Source organism: Elephantulus edwardii, unplaced genomic scaffold (assembly GCF_000299155.1).
Source record: "Elephantulus edwardii isolate Elephantulus edwardi_28Jun2011 unplaced genomic scaffold, EleEdw1.0 scaffold00094, whole genome shotgun sequence".
In the NCBI taxonomy this organism is placed as follows: domain Eukaryota; kingdom Metazoa; phylum Chordata; class Mammalia; order Macroscelidea; family Macroscelididae; genus Elephantulus; species Elephantulus edwardii.
The window spans coordinates 12,223,421-12,241,945 of NW_006399844.1; the positions used below are offsets into that span (position 1 = coordinate 12,223,421).

The 18,525-nt window shown below is 39.6% G+C and overlaps 1 protein-coding gene across 1 annotated transcript in view; it reads right to left on the bottom strand.

Annotated features, from left to right (window-relative positions):
- Positions 1–14,166, bottom strand: part of LOC102856749 (telomerase-binding protein EST1A-like) — a 340,445-nt gene extending 326,279 nt beyond the window's left edge. The window contains exons 1-6 of the mRNA XM_006891030.1: positions 13,937–14,166; positions 9,645–11,394; positions 8,897–9,089; positions 8,336–8,446; positions 3,801–3,907; positions 3,547–3,625 (exon numbers count right to left, since the gene is read on the bottom strand). Coding sequence (XP_006891092.1) covers positions 3,547–3,625; positions 3,801–3,907; positions 8,336–8,446; positions 8,897–9,089; positions 9,645–11,394; positions 13,937–14,024 — 2,328 coding nt within the window. The 5' untranslated portion in view covers positions 14,025–14,166. The remainder of the gene's footprint in view (positions 1–3,546; positions 3,626–3,800; positions 3,908–8,335; positions 8,447–8,896; positions 9,090–9,644; positions 11,395–13,936) is intronic.
- Positions 14,167–18,525: the final 4,359 nt, after the last annotated feature.

The following is an 18,525-nucleotide window of genomic DNA, read 5'->3' on the forward strand; positions in this document are numbered from 1 at the left end:
CAAGCATAAAATTCTTCCAGACCTGGATTTGGCAATTTAAATTTGAATTTTAGATATAAAAACAGACACATAAGCAACACAAGGGAAATAAAATGGACAAACTAGGCTCCACAAAAATTTCATTTAAAGGGAACTCTGGTGGCCTAGTGGCAAAAAGCTGCACTAAAATCCCCGAGGTGCACGATTCAAATCCACCAGATGCTCTGCTGAAGGAAGAGGGGCAATCTCCTCCTGTACCAATCAGATCCCATTTGATGATACACACACTAAACATATAAAAAATATTTTAAAAAATTTCATTTAAATATTATGCATAAAAAAAACAAAGCAAAATAATTAAAGAGATGGGAAAATAACTTGAACTGATATTTCTCCAGAGAACACAGACAAAAAAGAACTGATCAAAAAGTACATGGAAAAAAAAAAAGTACATGAAGAGACACTCAGTACCACTGTTGTTTTTGTATACCATCAAGTCAGAACTGACCCATAGCTGACCTTCCAGAGGATTTTCAGAGGCAGGTAATCACAGGGGAGGAAACTGCCCATCCTTCTCCCATGAGGCAGCTGGTGGATTCAAACTGCACACCTTTGGGATTGCAGCACAGCTTCCTAACACTAGGCCACCAGAGCTCCCTTCAGTGCCATTAGTCATTTAAAAAACAAGAAGAAACAAAAACCCCGTTCCACTGATTTGATTCTAACTCAGAGTTGCCCTCCATTTGGTTTGTGAGACTATAAATCTTAACAGCAGGGAACTGTTCATCATTCTCCCGCACAGCAGCCAATGGATCAGAACCACCAGACTCTCAGATTCCACTGCCAAAAATGCAATCATTCAAAGGTGGCTAATTTTATAAAACACAATATATGGGAAGGATTATATGAAACACAATGTGAACTAAGAAAACACAATGTACATGAGTGAAACACAATGTATACAAATTTTGTATGCAAATCAATGTAAAATTATAAAAAAAGAAACCCAAATCGGAAAATAGCAGGAGTTGATAAAGATACAGAGAAATTGGAATCTTTTTAAATTACAATCTTTTTACATTGCTTATGGGAATATATAATGGTGCATTTGCTATGAAAAAGTGTGGGTAGTGCTTCAAAAAATTAAGCATAATAAAATTACCACAGGGCTGGCAATTTCATCCTTAGATAAATACTGTGAAAAAAATTATTGTAATGAAATGAAAATAGACAAATACTTGTACTTCACATCAGTACTATTCACAATAACCAAATAAAGGTTGCAAATATAAATGTCCATATGTCCATTGAAGGGAGCTCTGGTGGCCTAGTGGCAAGACGCTGCACTGCAATCGCAGAGGTATGCGGTTCAAATCCACCAGATGCTCTGCTGGAGAGGGAGGGGGCAATCTCCTCCTGTACCAGTCAGATCTGATTTGACGGTACATGTAAAAATAATACAATAAAAATTTAAAAAAAATAAATGTCCATTGAGTGATGAACAAATAAAATATATCATACAGTGTAATTATTACTTAGCCATAAAAAAGGATAAAGTATTAATGCAGACTACAACACAGATGAAAAACGCCGAACTCACTCAGCATTTCTTAAGCTGAAGGAACTAAAGAACAAATTCAAGCCTTGAGTTGCAATGCTTAAGGATGCTTTGGGCAGCATATTAGATGACCCAAGAAGCATTAAAAGAAGGTGTAAAGAGTATACAGAGTCACTGTACCAAAAGGAATTGGCAGACACAGAATAATTTTAAGAAACAACATATGAAAGAATTAGCTAAAAACAAGGCCCCTGGAACTGATGGCATACCAACTGACATATTTCAACAAACAGACACTGCCCTAGATGTGCCCACCAAGTTGTGCTAAGACATCTGGAGGACAACCACCTGGCCAACTAACTAGAAGAGATCTATATTAGTTCTCATTTCAAAGAAAGGTGATCTGAAAGAGTGTGGAAATTATCAAACAGTATCATTGATAACACATGCAAGTAAGATTCTGCTGAAAATTATCCAAAAACGACAAGAACAGAAATCAACAGAAAAGTGCCTGAAGTGCAGGCTGGGTTGAGAAGAGGCTGTGATACTAGGGATATTTATAGCAAATGTCAGATGGATCTTGGCTGAAAGCAGAGAGTATTAAAGGAATGTCTATCTGTGTTTCATTGACTATGAAAAGGCATTTGTGTAGATCACAACAAACTATGGCTGTCTTTGAGAAAAAAGGGAATCCCAGAACACTTTATTATGCTTATGCAAAACCTGTACTTGGAACAGGAGGCAGTCATCAGAACAGAGCAAGGAAACACTGCATGGTTCAAAATTGAGAAGAGTGTACACCAAGGATGTGTCCTATCTCCATATCTTTTCAATTTATTTGCGGACAGATTATCCAGGGAGCTGGGCTCTATGAGAAGAAATATGGCATCAGGATTGGAGGCAGACTTATCAACAATCTGCATTATGCAGATGACAAAACCCTGCTTGCTGAAACTGAGAAGGACTTGAAGCACTTGCCACAGAGGATCAAGGAATGCAGGCTTTAATATAGTTTGAAGCTCAATATCAAGAAAACAATGATTCTCACCACTGGGCTGATCTGCAGCATCAAGATAGATGGTGAAGAGATTGAGATTGTTAACAGCTTTAGTTTGCTTGGTTCTAAAATCAACATTCTTGGTACCAGCAGCCAGAAAATTAAAAGACAAACTGTATTTTGGGAAAGTCTGCTGTAAGAGACCTCTCCAAAGTACTGAAGAACAATGATGTCAGTCTGGAGACTAAGGTGCACCTGATACAGGCCATGGTCTTTTTAATTACTTGCTATACATCAGAAAGCTGGACAATGACTAGAAATGATAGAAGGAGAATTGATGCCTTTGAGCTGTGGTGCTGGAGAAGAGTATGTATATACCATGGACTGCTAGGAGAACAAACAAGTTCATCCTGGAGTGGGTGAAGCCAGGCTGTTCCTTGTAGGCAAGGATTTTGAAGCTTCATCTGACTTACTTTGGACATCTTGCAAGCCAGGATCAGTCCTTGGAGAGGGATGTCATGCTTGGGAGGGTGGAGGGACAGTACAGGAGAGGAAGACCCTTGATGAATTGATTCAGTCACTGAGGTAATGGGGATAGGTGTGTCGGAGACAAAAAGATTGACACAGTATAGAGCAGGGTTTAGGGCTGTTGTACATGGGGTCACTATGAGTTGCAGGTAACTCGACAGCATATAACAAGAAGAACAAGAGCAACAACAACACAGATGTCAGAAACAAAGAGTGGTGTCTGATAGAGCATGTTCATTCCCTGAGAAACTTAAATGCAATGGTAGGCAGCTGGGTTAAGTACAAATTACGCTGAAGAAAAGGATCTGTGACAATTTATCTCTGAAAGCAACAGCAACAAAGAGTTTGAGGATGGGAAGTGGAAAGGGATAGATACCCTTTGGATTACAATGAAATCAAACTCTAATTAGAGTTGATGCTACCAAAATCTGCCTATCTAAGACACTGCCTGCAAAACACTTCCCTTGTCCATAGGTTTTCTTACCGTATACACTGCCAGGAGAGCTAACTGGTTATACGGGCGTCCATTTTTGGGAGCAATGTGCTGGGCCTTCAGGTACCAACTAAAATAGAAAAACAGTAAGAAAATGCTAGTTTCATATCAACTCTTTCCCATTTAATCAACTGACAAGCATGACTACAAGGAACACCCACATGCGAGGCAGCTCATATCCTTTTAACAGGATGTAACTTAATGCTACACAAGGAAGAGAAGTAATGAACAACATACAAAAGTACCTGCGCGCTTTCCCATAGTTTGCTGTGTCGTTGGCTTGTTCCCGATACCTAGCAATATCTCCTTGGCATATCATACATCGCTGAGCACTTATCAAGGCATATTTTACCTTCAAGAAAAACAACCAGTTAGCAGAACACCCAAAAAGCTCCATCTTCAAGCCCAAAGGAAAGGATGAGATCCAAATTATGAAGCAGCATTAATAAGGGTCTATGGTGGAATGATGTGAAAAAGGATACCAAGAATGATTGCACGGCATCAATATAATCTGTCAGTGAATTGTACATTGGAAATTACTGAGACAAAGTATATTTTGTTAATATAAATTTTCTCCATAATAAAAACAAAAACAAGGAACTTATGCGTTCAGCCTAATTTTGTTTACCAAAAAACAGTGAACAATGTCATCCACAAATTTATTAATAAAACAGATCAGAAAAAGAGAGAGTAGAGGGGTCATTCTTACTTCAAATTTCAAGTCAAGAGAAACCAGGAGTCAAGAGACCTGCATCTCTGTAGTAGTTGTGTGATTTGAGACACAGTTTCTTTATCAGAATGTAAAAACACTTACACAAAGGGTAACAAACCAACTGCCATTGAGTCTATTCCAACTCCTAGAGACCTTCCCTTGGGTTTCCAAAACTGTAAATATTTACATGAGAAGACTAGTCATCATTCACCCATGAAAAAATGAGCATGGTGGATTAGAACCGCCCAACTTTCAGTTAGCAATGCAACACATAATAAACTTTATCGCCAAGGGAGCTCTGGTGGCCTTGTGGCAAAAAGTTGCAGTGCAATCCCAGAGGTACGTGGTTCAAATCCACCAGACGTTCTGCTGGAGAAGGAGGGACAATCTCCTCCTGTACCAGTCAGATCCAATTTGTCGGTACAGACACACAAAATAATAAAATAAAAACTTAAAAAAAAACAAAAACTCTATCGCCAATGCTCTTTGCAGAATACTTAGGACAATTAAATACAAAAATATTTTGCAAATTATAAGTCAAAAATTCAAAGTTATTGCCATCAAGTAGGAACCAACTCAGTTTAGAAGCTATAAACTGATGTAAAGAGACTGCCCATCTTTCTCTGTTAGGGCCAGTTGCCGGAGGTGTATCCTTCGGCTAGCAGAGCAACTCACCATGGACAATGCTGCCAGAACTCTTTACAAATTATAAAGAGGTATACAAATATATTTACTCTATTCTTTTCCTGCCATCATTATAGTCCCTTTTCTCCTCAAATTGTTATCACTGCACTGTGACTACACTGTATTTCTTTTACATAACAGTAAATATTGCCCTTTACTAAACAATTTACAATATGCCAGGGACTATAAATACTATATGCACATTTTCTGATAGACTTAATTTTTGTCACTCAGAAAATAACAGAGGAGACCCTTAATTAATCCAAGACATGTGTCCAAATGAAACAAAAAACTCCCAAAGGAATCACAATATAGACTGAAACCTAGGAGAGACAGAGCTTGATAGGTCTGCCTTGTTTTTCTGGGTCCGGCAAGTTTTCCATGTTTGACAGGGTATATATAGTCTTATCACTTTTTTAATTGCTTTGTTGTTGCTGTTTACTGCCATCAAGTCAAGCACAACTCATAGCGACCCTATGAACAAAAGACTTAAACCCTATTCTATAACTAGTTTTTATTTTCTTCTCATTAACCCAAATTAACTTGGTATTAATTTTTACTTCCCTTCTTATCTCCGTCTATCACTTATTCAAGTGGAAAAAGACTTTTCCATATTTAACAAAGTTCCATCTTACAGAGAATCCAACTTTTGCAGGGTTTACTCTAATTCTACTTGATTCCATGTGTAAGAAATGAACATGTCTCTTAGGAACAAAGTACAAATAAATAAATATTAAAAAAAAAAAAGAACAACGTACACTGGCCCTTCAAGAAGGTCATTCACTAGCTGAATGACTAGCTACTTCAAGACTTCTAGCACTTAGCTCAGATATGTTCCACAGCAGAGCTGTAAGACCTTCATGTCGTTCTTCAGCATCCTGACTATTCTATATTTCTCTCTTTGAGTGACATTAAGAACTCTGGGTATCAAACTGACACAGCATCAAGATAATTAACCTTCTCCACATTACTTCTTTTTCTCATCTCAATGAGGAGGTAGAAAATCAAATTCCTTTAAAAGCTCTCTCTCCCTTATCCTTAAGACAAAGTACCCTTTCACTCTCTGTGCCTCTCCAAGACTATATATTTCCATTTCCTCTATGTTCTTCATTGCTTTATTGTTTTCCACTCCAGGGTGCTCCCATATACTGTTGTCACAGTCTTCTGTGATATTCTAAACCAGATTAGAAGACTCTGCAGAAGTAACTGCACTTAAAATTAATTATTCATCTAATATTTGCACTTATCAAACAAACACTGAATTCCAAGTGAACTAGGTTCATGTCTTTCCTGTTCCTAGTTGAACTGTTTGTGCTAGAAAAGCACCTGGTACATAGGAGGGGTTCATTAAGTACTTATTGGTTAATGACAGGGCTATGCATAGCAAAGGCTACTGCATAAATTATTCTCTCTACTAAACCTTTAACCAGTCACTTTTCCCTGGCTCTTTCCCCTCAACAAATAATATAATCAGATCTCTCCCACATTCTCTTTTAGCTACCATCTTCCCCTCTTGCTTTCATTGTCAAGAGTTTCAAGAGAATGGTCTAGATCATTCCTTCATTATCTTTACTGCTTCATTTCTCATTCAGGACAATCTAGCTTCAAATCTCTCCAATTAAAATAACTCTTGATAAGGTCATCCAATCCAGTATATACTTTCTAATAAACCTTAACATTTGAAAATTCAGTGTTGTTGTTGTGTACCAGTATGTTGGAAATGACCATAGCCGACCCTCCAGTGGGTTTTCAGAGGCAGTAAATCACACAGGAGACTGCCAATCTTTCTCTCACTGAGCACCTGGTAGATTTGAACTGTGTATCTTTGGAATGGCAGTGCAGCTCCTTACCACTAGGCCGCCAAAGCTCCTTAAACAGATATAAACATATAAATATTTTCATAATTTAAAAAAAATATTTTAAGATTTTGACAAGCTCTGGTAACCTAGTGGCAAGAAGCTGCACTGCAATCCCAGAGGTACGTGGTTCGAATCCACCAGATGCTCTGCTGGAGGTGGGACAATCTCCTTATGTACCAGTCAGATCCAATTTGATGGTACACACACACACAAATAATAATAATTTTTTTAATAATAATAATTTTTTTTTAATTATTAAAAAAGTTTTTAAGATTTAATCTCCGTTGACCCAGCAATTCCACTACTGGGAATATACCCTAATGAAACCATAACTGTCATCCAAGAAGATATATGTACACCCACACTTATTGCGGCTTTGTTCACAAAAGCAAAGAGTTGGAAACAACCTAAGTTCCCATCAACAAATGAATGGATAAAGAAGCTCTTGCATATTCACACAATGGAATACTATGCTACATTGAAAAACAAAGAACTCATGAAATATTATACAAAAGTGGATGACCGTGGAGGACATTATGCTGAGTGAAATATCTCAGTCACAAAAGGACAAATATTGCATAGTGTCACTGCTGTAAAACGTGACTGACATCAGCGTTGGGGGGAAACTGAAAAATAGGGAATAAATAATGCATACTTATTTAAACAGAGAACTGTTTACAAGGGATATATGATTAGGTATTATAGTCAAGACAAGAGTCCGGAATGAAGGCTGCATAGTGGAGTGGACAGTGAACTCAGGGGGTAGGGTGGGGGATTGTATAACAATGAAAGAATTTTTCTTTTACTTTTCAAAGAGAATGGTGAACTGTGGGGGAGGGGGTGGGCAGGGAGAAAAATGCAACAAGGAATGAATGGAAATCCAAAGTCTCCGTAAACATTCATTAAAATTAATAATAATTTAAAAGAAAAAATATTTAATCTCTGTCTACTTCATTAGCATTAACTCTCACAAAGTCCATATGATAAGGACCAGCATACTGAACATCTTCTACTTTTCTCTAAATTATTTGGTTCTCTCTTCCTCTGTCATATACCTTTACACTCCCACTTTTCAAACTCCTACTCATCTTTTAAGATTCAGTTTGAGTCTTTAAAAAGTAGTCACTAATCATGTAAGGCTAAGTTAGATCCACTTCTATGATCCTTCATTACCACAACACTCATGACATTGCATTACTGGTTTACTCCATTTGTTCATTAACCGTCAGCTTTCATTCTTGCATCTTTAACATACAGTGCCTTACACATAACCAGCACTAAATAAATGTTTGCTAATGAGAAGAGTAAAAAGCCCTGGTAACATAACAGGTTATGGGTTGAGCCACTAACCTAAAGGTCTCCAGTTCAATTCCACCAGCCACTATGTAGGCAAAAGATGAGGAGGCAGTTTGCTCCCATTTAGATTTATAGCTTGAAACTCAATGAAACCATAAACCAATCATAGAGTTGGTGGCATCAGTGTATAAAGAAATAAAAGAAAATAACATAAAAGGAGATGGCTTACTGTCTTGTGTAAAGGTTTGCTTCTAATGGCAAGACCGTCCATGTAGTCCTCCAATTTGAACTTGTAAGTAACCTGCAGTTTCTGAAGCAAACTATCAAAGAAGTCACTACCCTATAAAGAGAAAAAAATAAGCAATGGCTCAATTAACTGATTCTGAACCAATCTATGAGGCAAGTGAACCTCTCACAGTTCTGTTAATGCTTAGCCATCCTAGGGAAAGAATGGTACATGCATGATCAAGTGTCACATCTGAGCCCAAAACGAATTCACAGTCCAAGCCTCTCCATGGTTTTAAAGATGGGAATACACACAGAATGACTCATATGACAAGACACTCAGAAAGTTTCCAAACTCAAAAATGAATTCCAAATGTCAGTAAGTTATGGTTTCAAGGAAGGAAGAGAGTAAGAATGGGTAGCTCTAAACTCCCGGGGAGAAAAGCATAGGTTTGGGGTTTTTTAAATGTTCTCTTATAAAATATATCATGTACTAAAAGTGCACCACAACTATAATAGGATGTTGAAGCCTTTATTATGAGAGAGGAAAATAATGAAGATTTACCTCATCCAAGAGCTCCAAAAGTCTGTTCCGAATCTGTTCAGGGTTGTCAACATTTGGGTCCTTGAGAAGCTGCCTGAACTTCTCAATCACCTGATAGAAAGCATTCTTCCACAGTATCTGATCCACATTCTGATTATCAGAGAATTCAATATCTAATAGAATACAGCGCTCATACAGCTGCAGCAGTTCAGCTCTGGAATAAAATACAAGCAAATTCTAGTTCCAAATATACCACAGGAAAGGCTAGACCTAAGATTCAAGCTTCCTGCAAACTAACCACCTCCCTTGGCAAGAAACTCAAAATGCCACCAAGTATAGTACTCACTCCAGTTTCCATTCTGCAAAATAAAATGGCACTCTAAAGACAGTTATGTCTAGGAAATGTAATTTTTCTCCATATGCCTTTACCTAAATCTTACAGCTGAAATAAGCTCTTTACCACAAGTTATAGTTTGTTCATTTCTTGGCATGCTGGAAGGTGTTTCCTTTTCCATTTCAAGATTCCATGCTCATACTCCCTTAAAGATATTTTTTTCCTCTTAAAGAAAAAGTGAGAAGCATAGCCATTTCCAGGACTAAGAACTAAACCTCTCTTAGGTTCTTTGTCTAACAACTTCTCCCTTAGGAAAATCACTACAAAAGCGAAAGACACTCACTGTCTCACTTAAAAGTTTCTACTGTCCTCAGTCATAGAACTATCCATTTCCTTACCCTAATCTCCCTCTAAGAAGGATAGAACACACCATACCTGAGCTGAGCCATCTTCTCCAGGCCCTCAGGACTAATGCGGTCCCTAGAGAGCAGGTTGCTGAGCTGCAGTTCCTGGTTGTCAGCCACTCGAAGAAGCCTATGTAGCTCCTGTTGCTGCATGTTTCGCATGTGCTGCTCCATCTCCTCAGGACTCATGGTGTTGGCAGGGAGAGGGCTACAGACATATTGTCCTGCTGGAGCTGGGTAGCCAGGGTAGTAAGGCCCTGGGTAGATACCATTTGCGGGGCCTACTGGGTACTGAAGAGGGCTATAGCCCGTGTAGGGGTACTGGGAGGCAGGGCCTGATGTCCGGGGGTAATAATAGGGGTTATCAGAGTTTTGAAACTTATAGTAAGACGCTTGGGCCTGGCGGGAATCACTCCAAGATGTCGGGCTGACTTCATCATCGGTGTCCAAAAAGTGCAGCTGAGGTGTCTGACTCTTTAAAGCAGGTTTCTGGTCAGGATTGTTCGGGTCCCATAATCGGCGAGTGGTGCCTCCACGGCCCCAGCTCCGAGATCCTTTACTACCAGATCCAAATAAAAGCCGAGGCTGCACAGGCGTGGCCTCTGTAGTGCCTGCTGAAGTGACAGACAGGGTGGTGTGGGCAGGCAGGATAAGGATGCCTCGACCACGACCCCGAAGTTCTCGTTTAAAGGTTTTGGACTCCTGCTTCTCAGAAGCTTTGCCTCCACTGCTCAAGGTCTTGTCAGCCTTTAACCTATCCACATCCTCCCTGGCTGACCTCACTATGGGGGAATCTTTGCTCATGGTTTCTGCATCAAAAGTGACACGAAGAGTACCTCGATTTTCTTTACCATTGCTTTTCTGCTCACCCTCTCCACGGCCAGACCAGCTTCTTTCTAAATGTTTCTTCCTTTCTAAGCTCCTCCTGGGCCCTAACTCATCAGGATCATCAATTCTATCCTCATCCAAAGAGTCTGTGGAAGACAGAGATACTTGCTTCTTCAGTCGAGGTCTCTCTTTGGTCCGATCCTGTCGCCTGCGTCTACATCCAGTGTCAGTTAAGCCAGCTCCTTCAGCACTGTTATTGCTACCAGCTGAGCTGGTACTGCAAGTGCGGTAGCGATTCCTTCGCTTATCTGAGCGGGAATAGCGCTTGGCAGAACCAGGCTTCCCCTGAGCCAAGTCATCATTCATTTTCTTCATCCCCTCCCCCTTTTCAACTCGCTTTCCTTTTTCTCCTTTTACAGCCCTTACTCTGTCGACACTTGGGCTCTTTTCTGCCTCATCTTTATCTGGTTTACTCGTAACCTCCTCTTTTACAACATTTCTCCTACACTCATCTTCTTCTACTCTAAGTTGTTCTACCTGGTTGACAATTTCTTCATCATCCACCCGGCTAGCCAATTCTTTGTTAACAGTCTGTAAACGTCGTCCAGGCTGATAGATCTGCAAGTCAGGTTTCTTTGTTCTTTTAATAATCCTTAGACTTCGATCCTCTTGTCCAGCAGTTCTAGGGAAGGACTCCTGTCCTCGAATATTTTCTAGGTCTACAGGGCCACTCGGCTGTTGGCTATCCAGGTCCTTGCAGACATCTTTAATGTGCTGTGTACCATTTCTGACAGCAGAAGCTTCTCCGTCATTGACAATTTCATCCTTAAATTCCTCAATCCCAGAAGATTCCTTGATTTTTGGCTTATTCCTTAGTCGAGAAAGACCAGGCTTATAAATTTCCAGATCTGGGCGCCTGTTATCTTTACGCTGCCTGGGTTCCTTCATATTTTCTGTGATATTGGGGGGGAAAGTAGGGGGGATGGAGGGTAGAAGAAGAGGATAAGGTGAGAAATCATCAATCTGGTTTGGTTATAGAACAGAAAAAAACAAGCAAAAATTACACACTCATGTTGATAGACAAAAAGTAAACTCTGCAGAAGCAGAAATTCTGGTTTACAATATTTATTCAGCAACTGGCAAGGCTAAGATTTTAATTGCACTGTGTTATATACTTGGGTTAAGAAAAACAGAGGGGAAATCATATTCTTTGGAGTATCCAGGTCATGTTCAAATCCCCATAACTCCAAACTATCTCATCACCGACAAAATAAATGACAGTTTCAGTATTAGACTGTTTTATGTCTATAGAGTCATAGGATCTATCACAGCCTTTTCTTTTTCTACTTTCTATTCTTCCCAGAGTAGCTACTTTTTAATTAGTAAAAGAAACAGAAAAAAAAGAGAGAGATGCATAGCAATTCATGGTCCTAGACACTTTATCAAAAAATGTGTAACTTCCAGTCTGAATTTGGCCAGGATCATCCTATCTCAGGAAACCAATTAGCCTACCACATACCTCCCATTGAAGCAAACAGGAAGCAGTTCCTATCACATTCTTCAACTCCACTCATGTTCACCACCTCTCTAAAAGCAGCCAGTAGAGTCATTCCAAGGAAACATCACTCAGGCTACCATCATTAGAACACTGACACCAACTGCCACTATGATGATGGAATACGGAAAAGAAAAGGTTCCATAAAAGAGCTTTCCCTGAAGATGACCATAGGGTTATCACATGCATTCAAAACACCAAGTACTGAGATACTCAAGTATAAGTGTACAGGACTGTAGAGGTCACTCTCCTGTGCCACAACCTTAATAACTATAAACCAAACCCCAAACATACTACTGTTGACAGTTGAATCCAACTCACAGTGACCTTCAACTGAGTTTCTAAGGCTATAAATCGTAACAGGAGAATGTTCTTCTTTCTTCCACTGATCAGCTAGTAAATTTGAACCACCAACCTTTTGGTTAGCAGTCCCACAGAGAATGTGCTATACCGCAGGGCTCCTCAAGCAAGAAACAAGTATCACTTTTTTGTTAAGTGTCCATTACCTTTATTTAAAGGAAAGATTACAAGTAGTACGTAAACATTTCAGGAGGAAAGTAAATAGTAAGAATATTATCAAATATTCAAAATGGAATTCTATTAAAAAGTCTAGTATTTGTTCTCTAGGGCCTAGTGGTAAGGAGCTGCACTGACAGCTTGAAGGTACACAGTTTGAATCCACCAGCTTCTCCAAGGGAGAAAGATAAGCAATCTTCTGCCATACAATTTACTGCTCTGAAATCCCACTATGGGATAATTCATACCCAATCCCAGCTATAAGTTAGTTCACACTCAACAACAATTGTTTTAGAAACACAAAATGCTTAATAAAAAGTATACTCCCGCTGGGTAGGTTAACAGAAAAACAAAATCCTGAATATTGAAATGCTACTTCAGTCTCTTTAGGAATTTAGAAAACTTCTTCAACAAGTACAAATAAAGGTGAAGCAAGTTAACTCCAGAGGGAGCTTTGGTGGCCTACTGGTAAAAACTGGGCTGAATATCAAAGCCACCCAGTTCGAATCCACCAGCTGCTCTTCAAGAAAAGGATGTGCAATCTCCTTCTGTGTGACTTATTGCCTGTGAAAACAGGCTAGAGGGTCATCCAAGGGTTGGTTCCAATTCTACGGCACACAACAACTTAACACCATAGTTAAACTCCAGAACATTCTCAGCAGCGTTAGTAATTGGGAGGGAGAGCCTGAATAATCCATTTCAGATGACCAACAAAACCAATTTCACAGGCTTTGGCCACAAGCCTAGAGAAGACACCTATTTTAATAGCTACCATTCCACACAACCTCACTCTCTAACAAAGGAGAGGTGAGACATTAGAATCTTCCCTGCTGTGGTCAGGAAGACTTTACAACTAACTTGCAAACTGAGTATACTTTCTGAGAAAAACACAAGTTAAGGCCAAAGAAGAGTGTAGTCAGTTCCCCTGGGTCTCCTAAGCTTTCAGGAGCCTGCCCTGGGAGAAAAAGTTCAGCAGAGAAGTTTCAGGATCTTCAACATCTCACTTCGGTTCCTTCACTCTGACACTAACGAGCTGACGGGGACAAGCCTGACATTCCCTCTAAGAACTGTCCACCCTGGGTTCTCCTCCAGATCCCAGCGGCCACCCTGGTTGGGATCCCCTGACCGCTGGGAATCCACAGGTTAATCTGAGAGGGTCGAGCCAAAGGGGAACAGTCACCTTCGTCAGAGAAAAGGGGGATAGGGGAAGGAACTGGGGTAGGGCTCTCACAAGGGGTGGCCGCGGCGGAACCCACTCTAGCTTTCAGGCAGCGACGGCGGCTACGAGAGCTCCCGGGTCCCCGCCCCCACTGTTGGGGCGAGGGGCGGGGGCTCGGCGGCACAGACGGAGCGGGGAGGAGGCAGAGGAGGAGAGGGAGGCGGGGCGGGCAGGCCCGGCCCAGGAGCTGGGCGGCGCGACTCACCTCTGCTCCCGGCCTGCGGAGCCAGAGTGGCCAGGATCCCTCGCAGCTCCGACGCGGAGATCCGGACACGCTCCAATCCCTCCGCCATCTTCGCGACTGCTGCTACAGATGCAGCTACTCCGCCACCGCCGCGCGCAGCCAGGAAACCACGACGGACGGGCGGTGCGCGCGCTCACCCACCTCCCACCCTTTTCCCCGCCCCCTCCCTCCCCAAACGACGGTGGCCGCGTGGGGAGGAAAAGCCTTGAGCGCACGTTCAGCCTCCCCTCGAGTAGGGAAGCAAAGGAGCGCGAGCCGAGAGGGGCGAGGCGGAAACTGCGCGTGCGCAGAGGTGTAACCAGGAAAGGTGAGAAGAGGCTGGAGTTGAAGGCGCGGCGCTTGTGAGGTGAGGTCCGGCCGAGCATGTGGGGCGGGACTTTGGTGGGTGGCTGTTCGTGCCGGTGGCTCTGTGGTGGCCTCGGTGGACACTGGTGCCGCTGCTGCCTTCTGTCACCTTAGGCCAGGATCCACAGGCCGAGGCTAATACCCCAGGCTTTGGAAACCTTCAATAATACCAGTAGGTATTACTATCCTCTTTTCAAATAAGAGGAAAACTGAAAGCCAGATAAGTGAAATAAATGGCCCAAAAGGTATCCAGATTTTTCCCTTTATAAGAAACGACATACTCAAGCCTCCTCAGGGACTTTAAAAATTCAGCATGGTTGGCTCTTGTTAAGGGAAGAGACTAGTTCTGATTAGGAATTTCTCTATCACTATAGCTTAAAAAAAAAATTACAGCACCTCGGATTTTACCCTTAAACCCACCTTTAAAATGTAGCTGGATCAGAAGACTGGTACTTAATGGTTTTGCTCAGAGAAATCCTGTTCAGAAGTGGTGACACTCAAGGCTCCTCCGTTCACCTGTTCCTCTTTCCCAATCCACACACACAATATGGGACCACGAAATCATCAAAGAATTTTAAAAACACCTACTGTCATAGTGAGCAGGAGCAAATCCTTCAAAGCAGCACATTGTCCCATCAGTCTCAGCTGAGCAGCTGTTGAGTTCAAACTGCCACCCTTTCTACCAGCAGCCACTCTTTAAACACTCCCCACCAGGGCTCCTTGATCAAAGAATAGTTACCAGTTGTTCTGTAATCTAGGCTAAAAGATTTTAATATCTCAAGTCTTGTCATGAGACAGAAGCTATGCCAGATGGACAAAGTCAATAGATAATGTGAAAAGATTCAAGCATTCAAAAGAAACTGCTTTAAGTAGTTGGAGCAAATGTCAACCTTTTAAGAAGAAGTTTTTTAAATGGTTTCTTTTCCACACTGAAATTTTTAAAAGTATTGCATTCATTTAAAAACATATAAGTGGTGAAAAATAATCTGAAACTAAATTCTCTGAACCATTATTGCCAAATGAATGCAACAGTGTTGGTGAAATGAAGATTAGATATGCCAAAAGCTAAACCAGCTCAAGAAAATTTACCAACTCTGAGAGAGGAAAGATTATATATAAGAGCTATGAGAAGGAAAAAAAGAAAAACAACTGAGAGAACAGGAGGCATGGAGAATGGATTAAGAAAGCTAATAAATACCAATTGTCAGTTCCAAAAAGTAAAAAGAATTGACTGAGAAGACAATAATCAAAGAAATAGTAAAATAAAATTTGTTAAATTGATGAAGAAATCAGAATTCTTGACATAAAAGATTCATGATCTACCAGGTAAAAGTAAAAACACAACCATGTTTAGACCGGTATCACAATGAAATCTTCTGCATTTAAAGAATTAAATTATCCTTATGTACTAAGATGGAACAGTCTACTACAAGATATATTGTTAAATAAATTAAAATTTCAAAATGTATTCTACTTATATTTATTTATTGTATCTATAAATTCCAATATGAATACATCAGAAAGTGTGGAAAAATATCAAATTTTTAAAAACTGGTTACCATTTAAAATTTATTAAAGAGAATGAGTTTGATGGTTAAGAGTAAAGATTTTTCATACTTTTATAATATTTTAATTCTTTGAGTAGGAATTTGGTCATATATTATGTGCATAATCCAAAAACCAGTATAGCAAATTTGGATAGTGGGGAGGGAGTTCAGGTAAAATTACTTAAGTTTACATTTGCTGAGTTCAGAGAAATGAATAACTACAAATGAAGCAAAAAGTTCTAACCACTTAGAATTTTTTTAAATACTAGGGGTTTTTTTTGGTTTTTTGGGGGGTTTTTTTTGTGTGCATGTACAGTCAAATCAGATCTGACTGGTACAGGAGGAGATTGCCCCTCCTTCCCTGGCAGAGCATCTGGCGGTAAATACTAGTTTTAAATTGTTCATAGGTCAAAAAAGATGACTGAAATTTCAATAAATCATTAAATCAGTACTCAGAAAAACTTAGAGCCTTAAGGGATCTTATTATTAAATTTAAAAAAAAGATTAAAGCTAAGCATTCACCAGAGCTAAAAAGGGGGAATAATAGAAGGACAATATAAATATAAAAATAAAATCAAATTAATAAAAATGTTTGATAATAAATTGAAGCACCCCTTCTTCAGATATAAAATAGGCTTTACTGGTAGAAGGAGAAGGGAGGGAGATGGGGTAAAATGTGCAACAATGAATGAATGAAAATCTGACTTATGTAAATGTTCATTAAAATCACAATTAAAATAAAATTTTATTAAAAGAAGAAATAAGGTAGACTTTAAAATTGACGTATTTTGGGGGGGAAAGGACAAAAGAAATGGTGCATCCTCTAAGATATCTCATAGACATTTCACTTCGGCCATTAAAAAAAAAAAGTCTTATTCCCCCCCCATAATACCTATATTTTACTAGTCCATAGTTCAGTAAATTACACTAGTGTCTACATCAAAACATAGGAGTCACACTTGACACATCATTGTCCTGATTTTCAATCCAGTGTTAGCTTGTGTCTGTCTCTCTTACCTCTGTAGTAGACATCTGTAGAGTCCTTTCTCCAGCATTCTCTCCTCTCTCTTGAAAACTACGTCTCTCTTTCCTTTTTTACCTCTTTCTTTCCTCCCTTCTCTTTGTCCTTCTTTTGTACTTGTTTTCTCCCTCAGTTACAAACATTTAGACAATCATACTCTTGGGTTCACACTAAAATCAGCAAGACTTTTCTCATTTTTTTTTCTATTCTTTCCCTCCTCCATTTAGGTAGTAACTCTAATGTGTTGATATACGTTCATCAATACACATACATGTATGTTTGAATATATAGTATTGGTTTGTTTTTTTATATAGTATTGTTTTCTGTATGTATGTTTTTAATGTCCATAATCGATATTATCATTCTGTTTCTTTTTCATGTTTCTGTAAATACTTCTGACCATTGAATAATATTTGTGTTAAATGACTTCATATCTTTGGCCAAGATGGGCCTATGAGAGTCTTTGTACCCAGAGATTTTTGTATTGAAACTGTACGAGAGAAACATTTCTTCTCCGGTATGGAAACCAAAAAATGTAAAACATAGTAGCTGTCAGCAGCCATATGTCCTGCCATGGAAACCAGCTGGTCTGCAATGAAAAATGAAGCCGACAAAGCAACAGAGGTGAGACACAATGCGAGAGTCCTAGAGGCTCTCCAACCATTACTCCAATTTTTCTGAAGTTCCATATGCTTGTCCTTCCACATGGTATATTCAGCCTTTCTTGGGATTCATTAAGGCAATAAATCTCACCACCTTCATCTTTTTTTTTTGTAATGGTGGGGTTTTTTTTGTTGTTGTTACCACCTCCATCTTGTGTCTAAATTAGTTCAAATTAAGATTCTATCACTTAAAAAAAAAAAAAGATTCTATCACTTGTAACTAATGTACCTTGATTATTTTTTTTCCCTTTCTCTACCTCCACCTTCTAAGTTCCTTTTTTGTCTTTTATGTAGGCAACTGCAGTTCCTGATTACACTCTTGCCCCCTCCTTGTCATTCACACAATGTGAATGCCAGGAATGATTTTTCTCAAAATAGTGAGTCGTAACATGTCTCTGAATACCACTGAAGAATTCTTCAGTGTGAAATTGATGTTCATTTCTGTTAAAAAAAAATCCTGCATATAACTTGCATGATCCTAGTCCAACATGCTCTAGACCCTGCCAACTTTACTCTTCCTGTTATAAAACTCCTCTTTGATCACTATGTTCAGACACACTGACCTTTTGTTGGTTCTTCTCTTTCTTTTTTTAAATTTTTTTATTATTAATTTTAATGAAAGTTTACAGAGACTGAGGATTACCATTCATTCATTGTTGCACTTTTCTCCCCTCCCAGCCCTCCCTCCCCCCAATTCACTCTTCTCTTTGAAAAGTAAAAGGAAAATTCTTTCATTGTTATACAATCCTTACCCCCAAGTCCACTCCACTATGCAGCCTTCATTCTGGACTCTTGTCATGACAATAATACCTAATCATATATCCCTTTTAAACAGTTCTCTTCCTCATCTGTTTCAATGCAGTATACGTAATTTATCCCATCTCTCTCAGTCCCCAACCCTGATGTCAGTCCTGTTTTACAACAGTGGCACTATGCAATATTTGTCCTTTTGTGACTGAGATATTTCACTCAGCA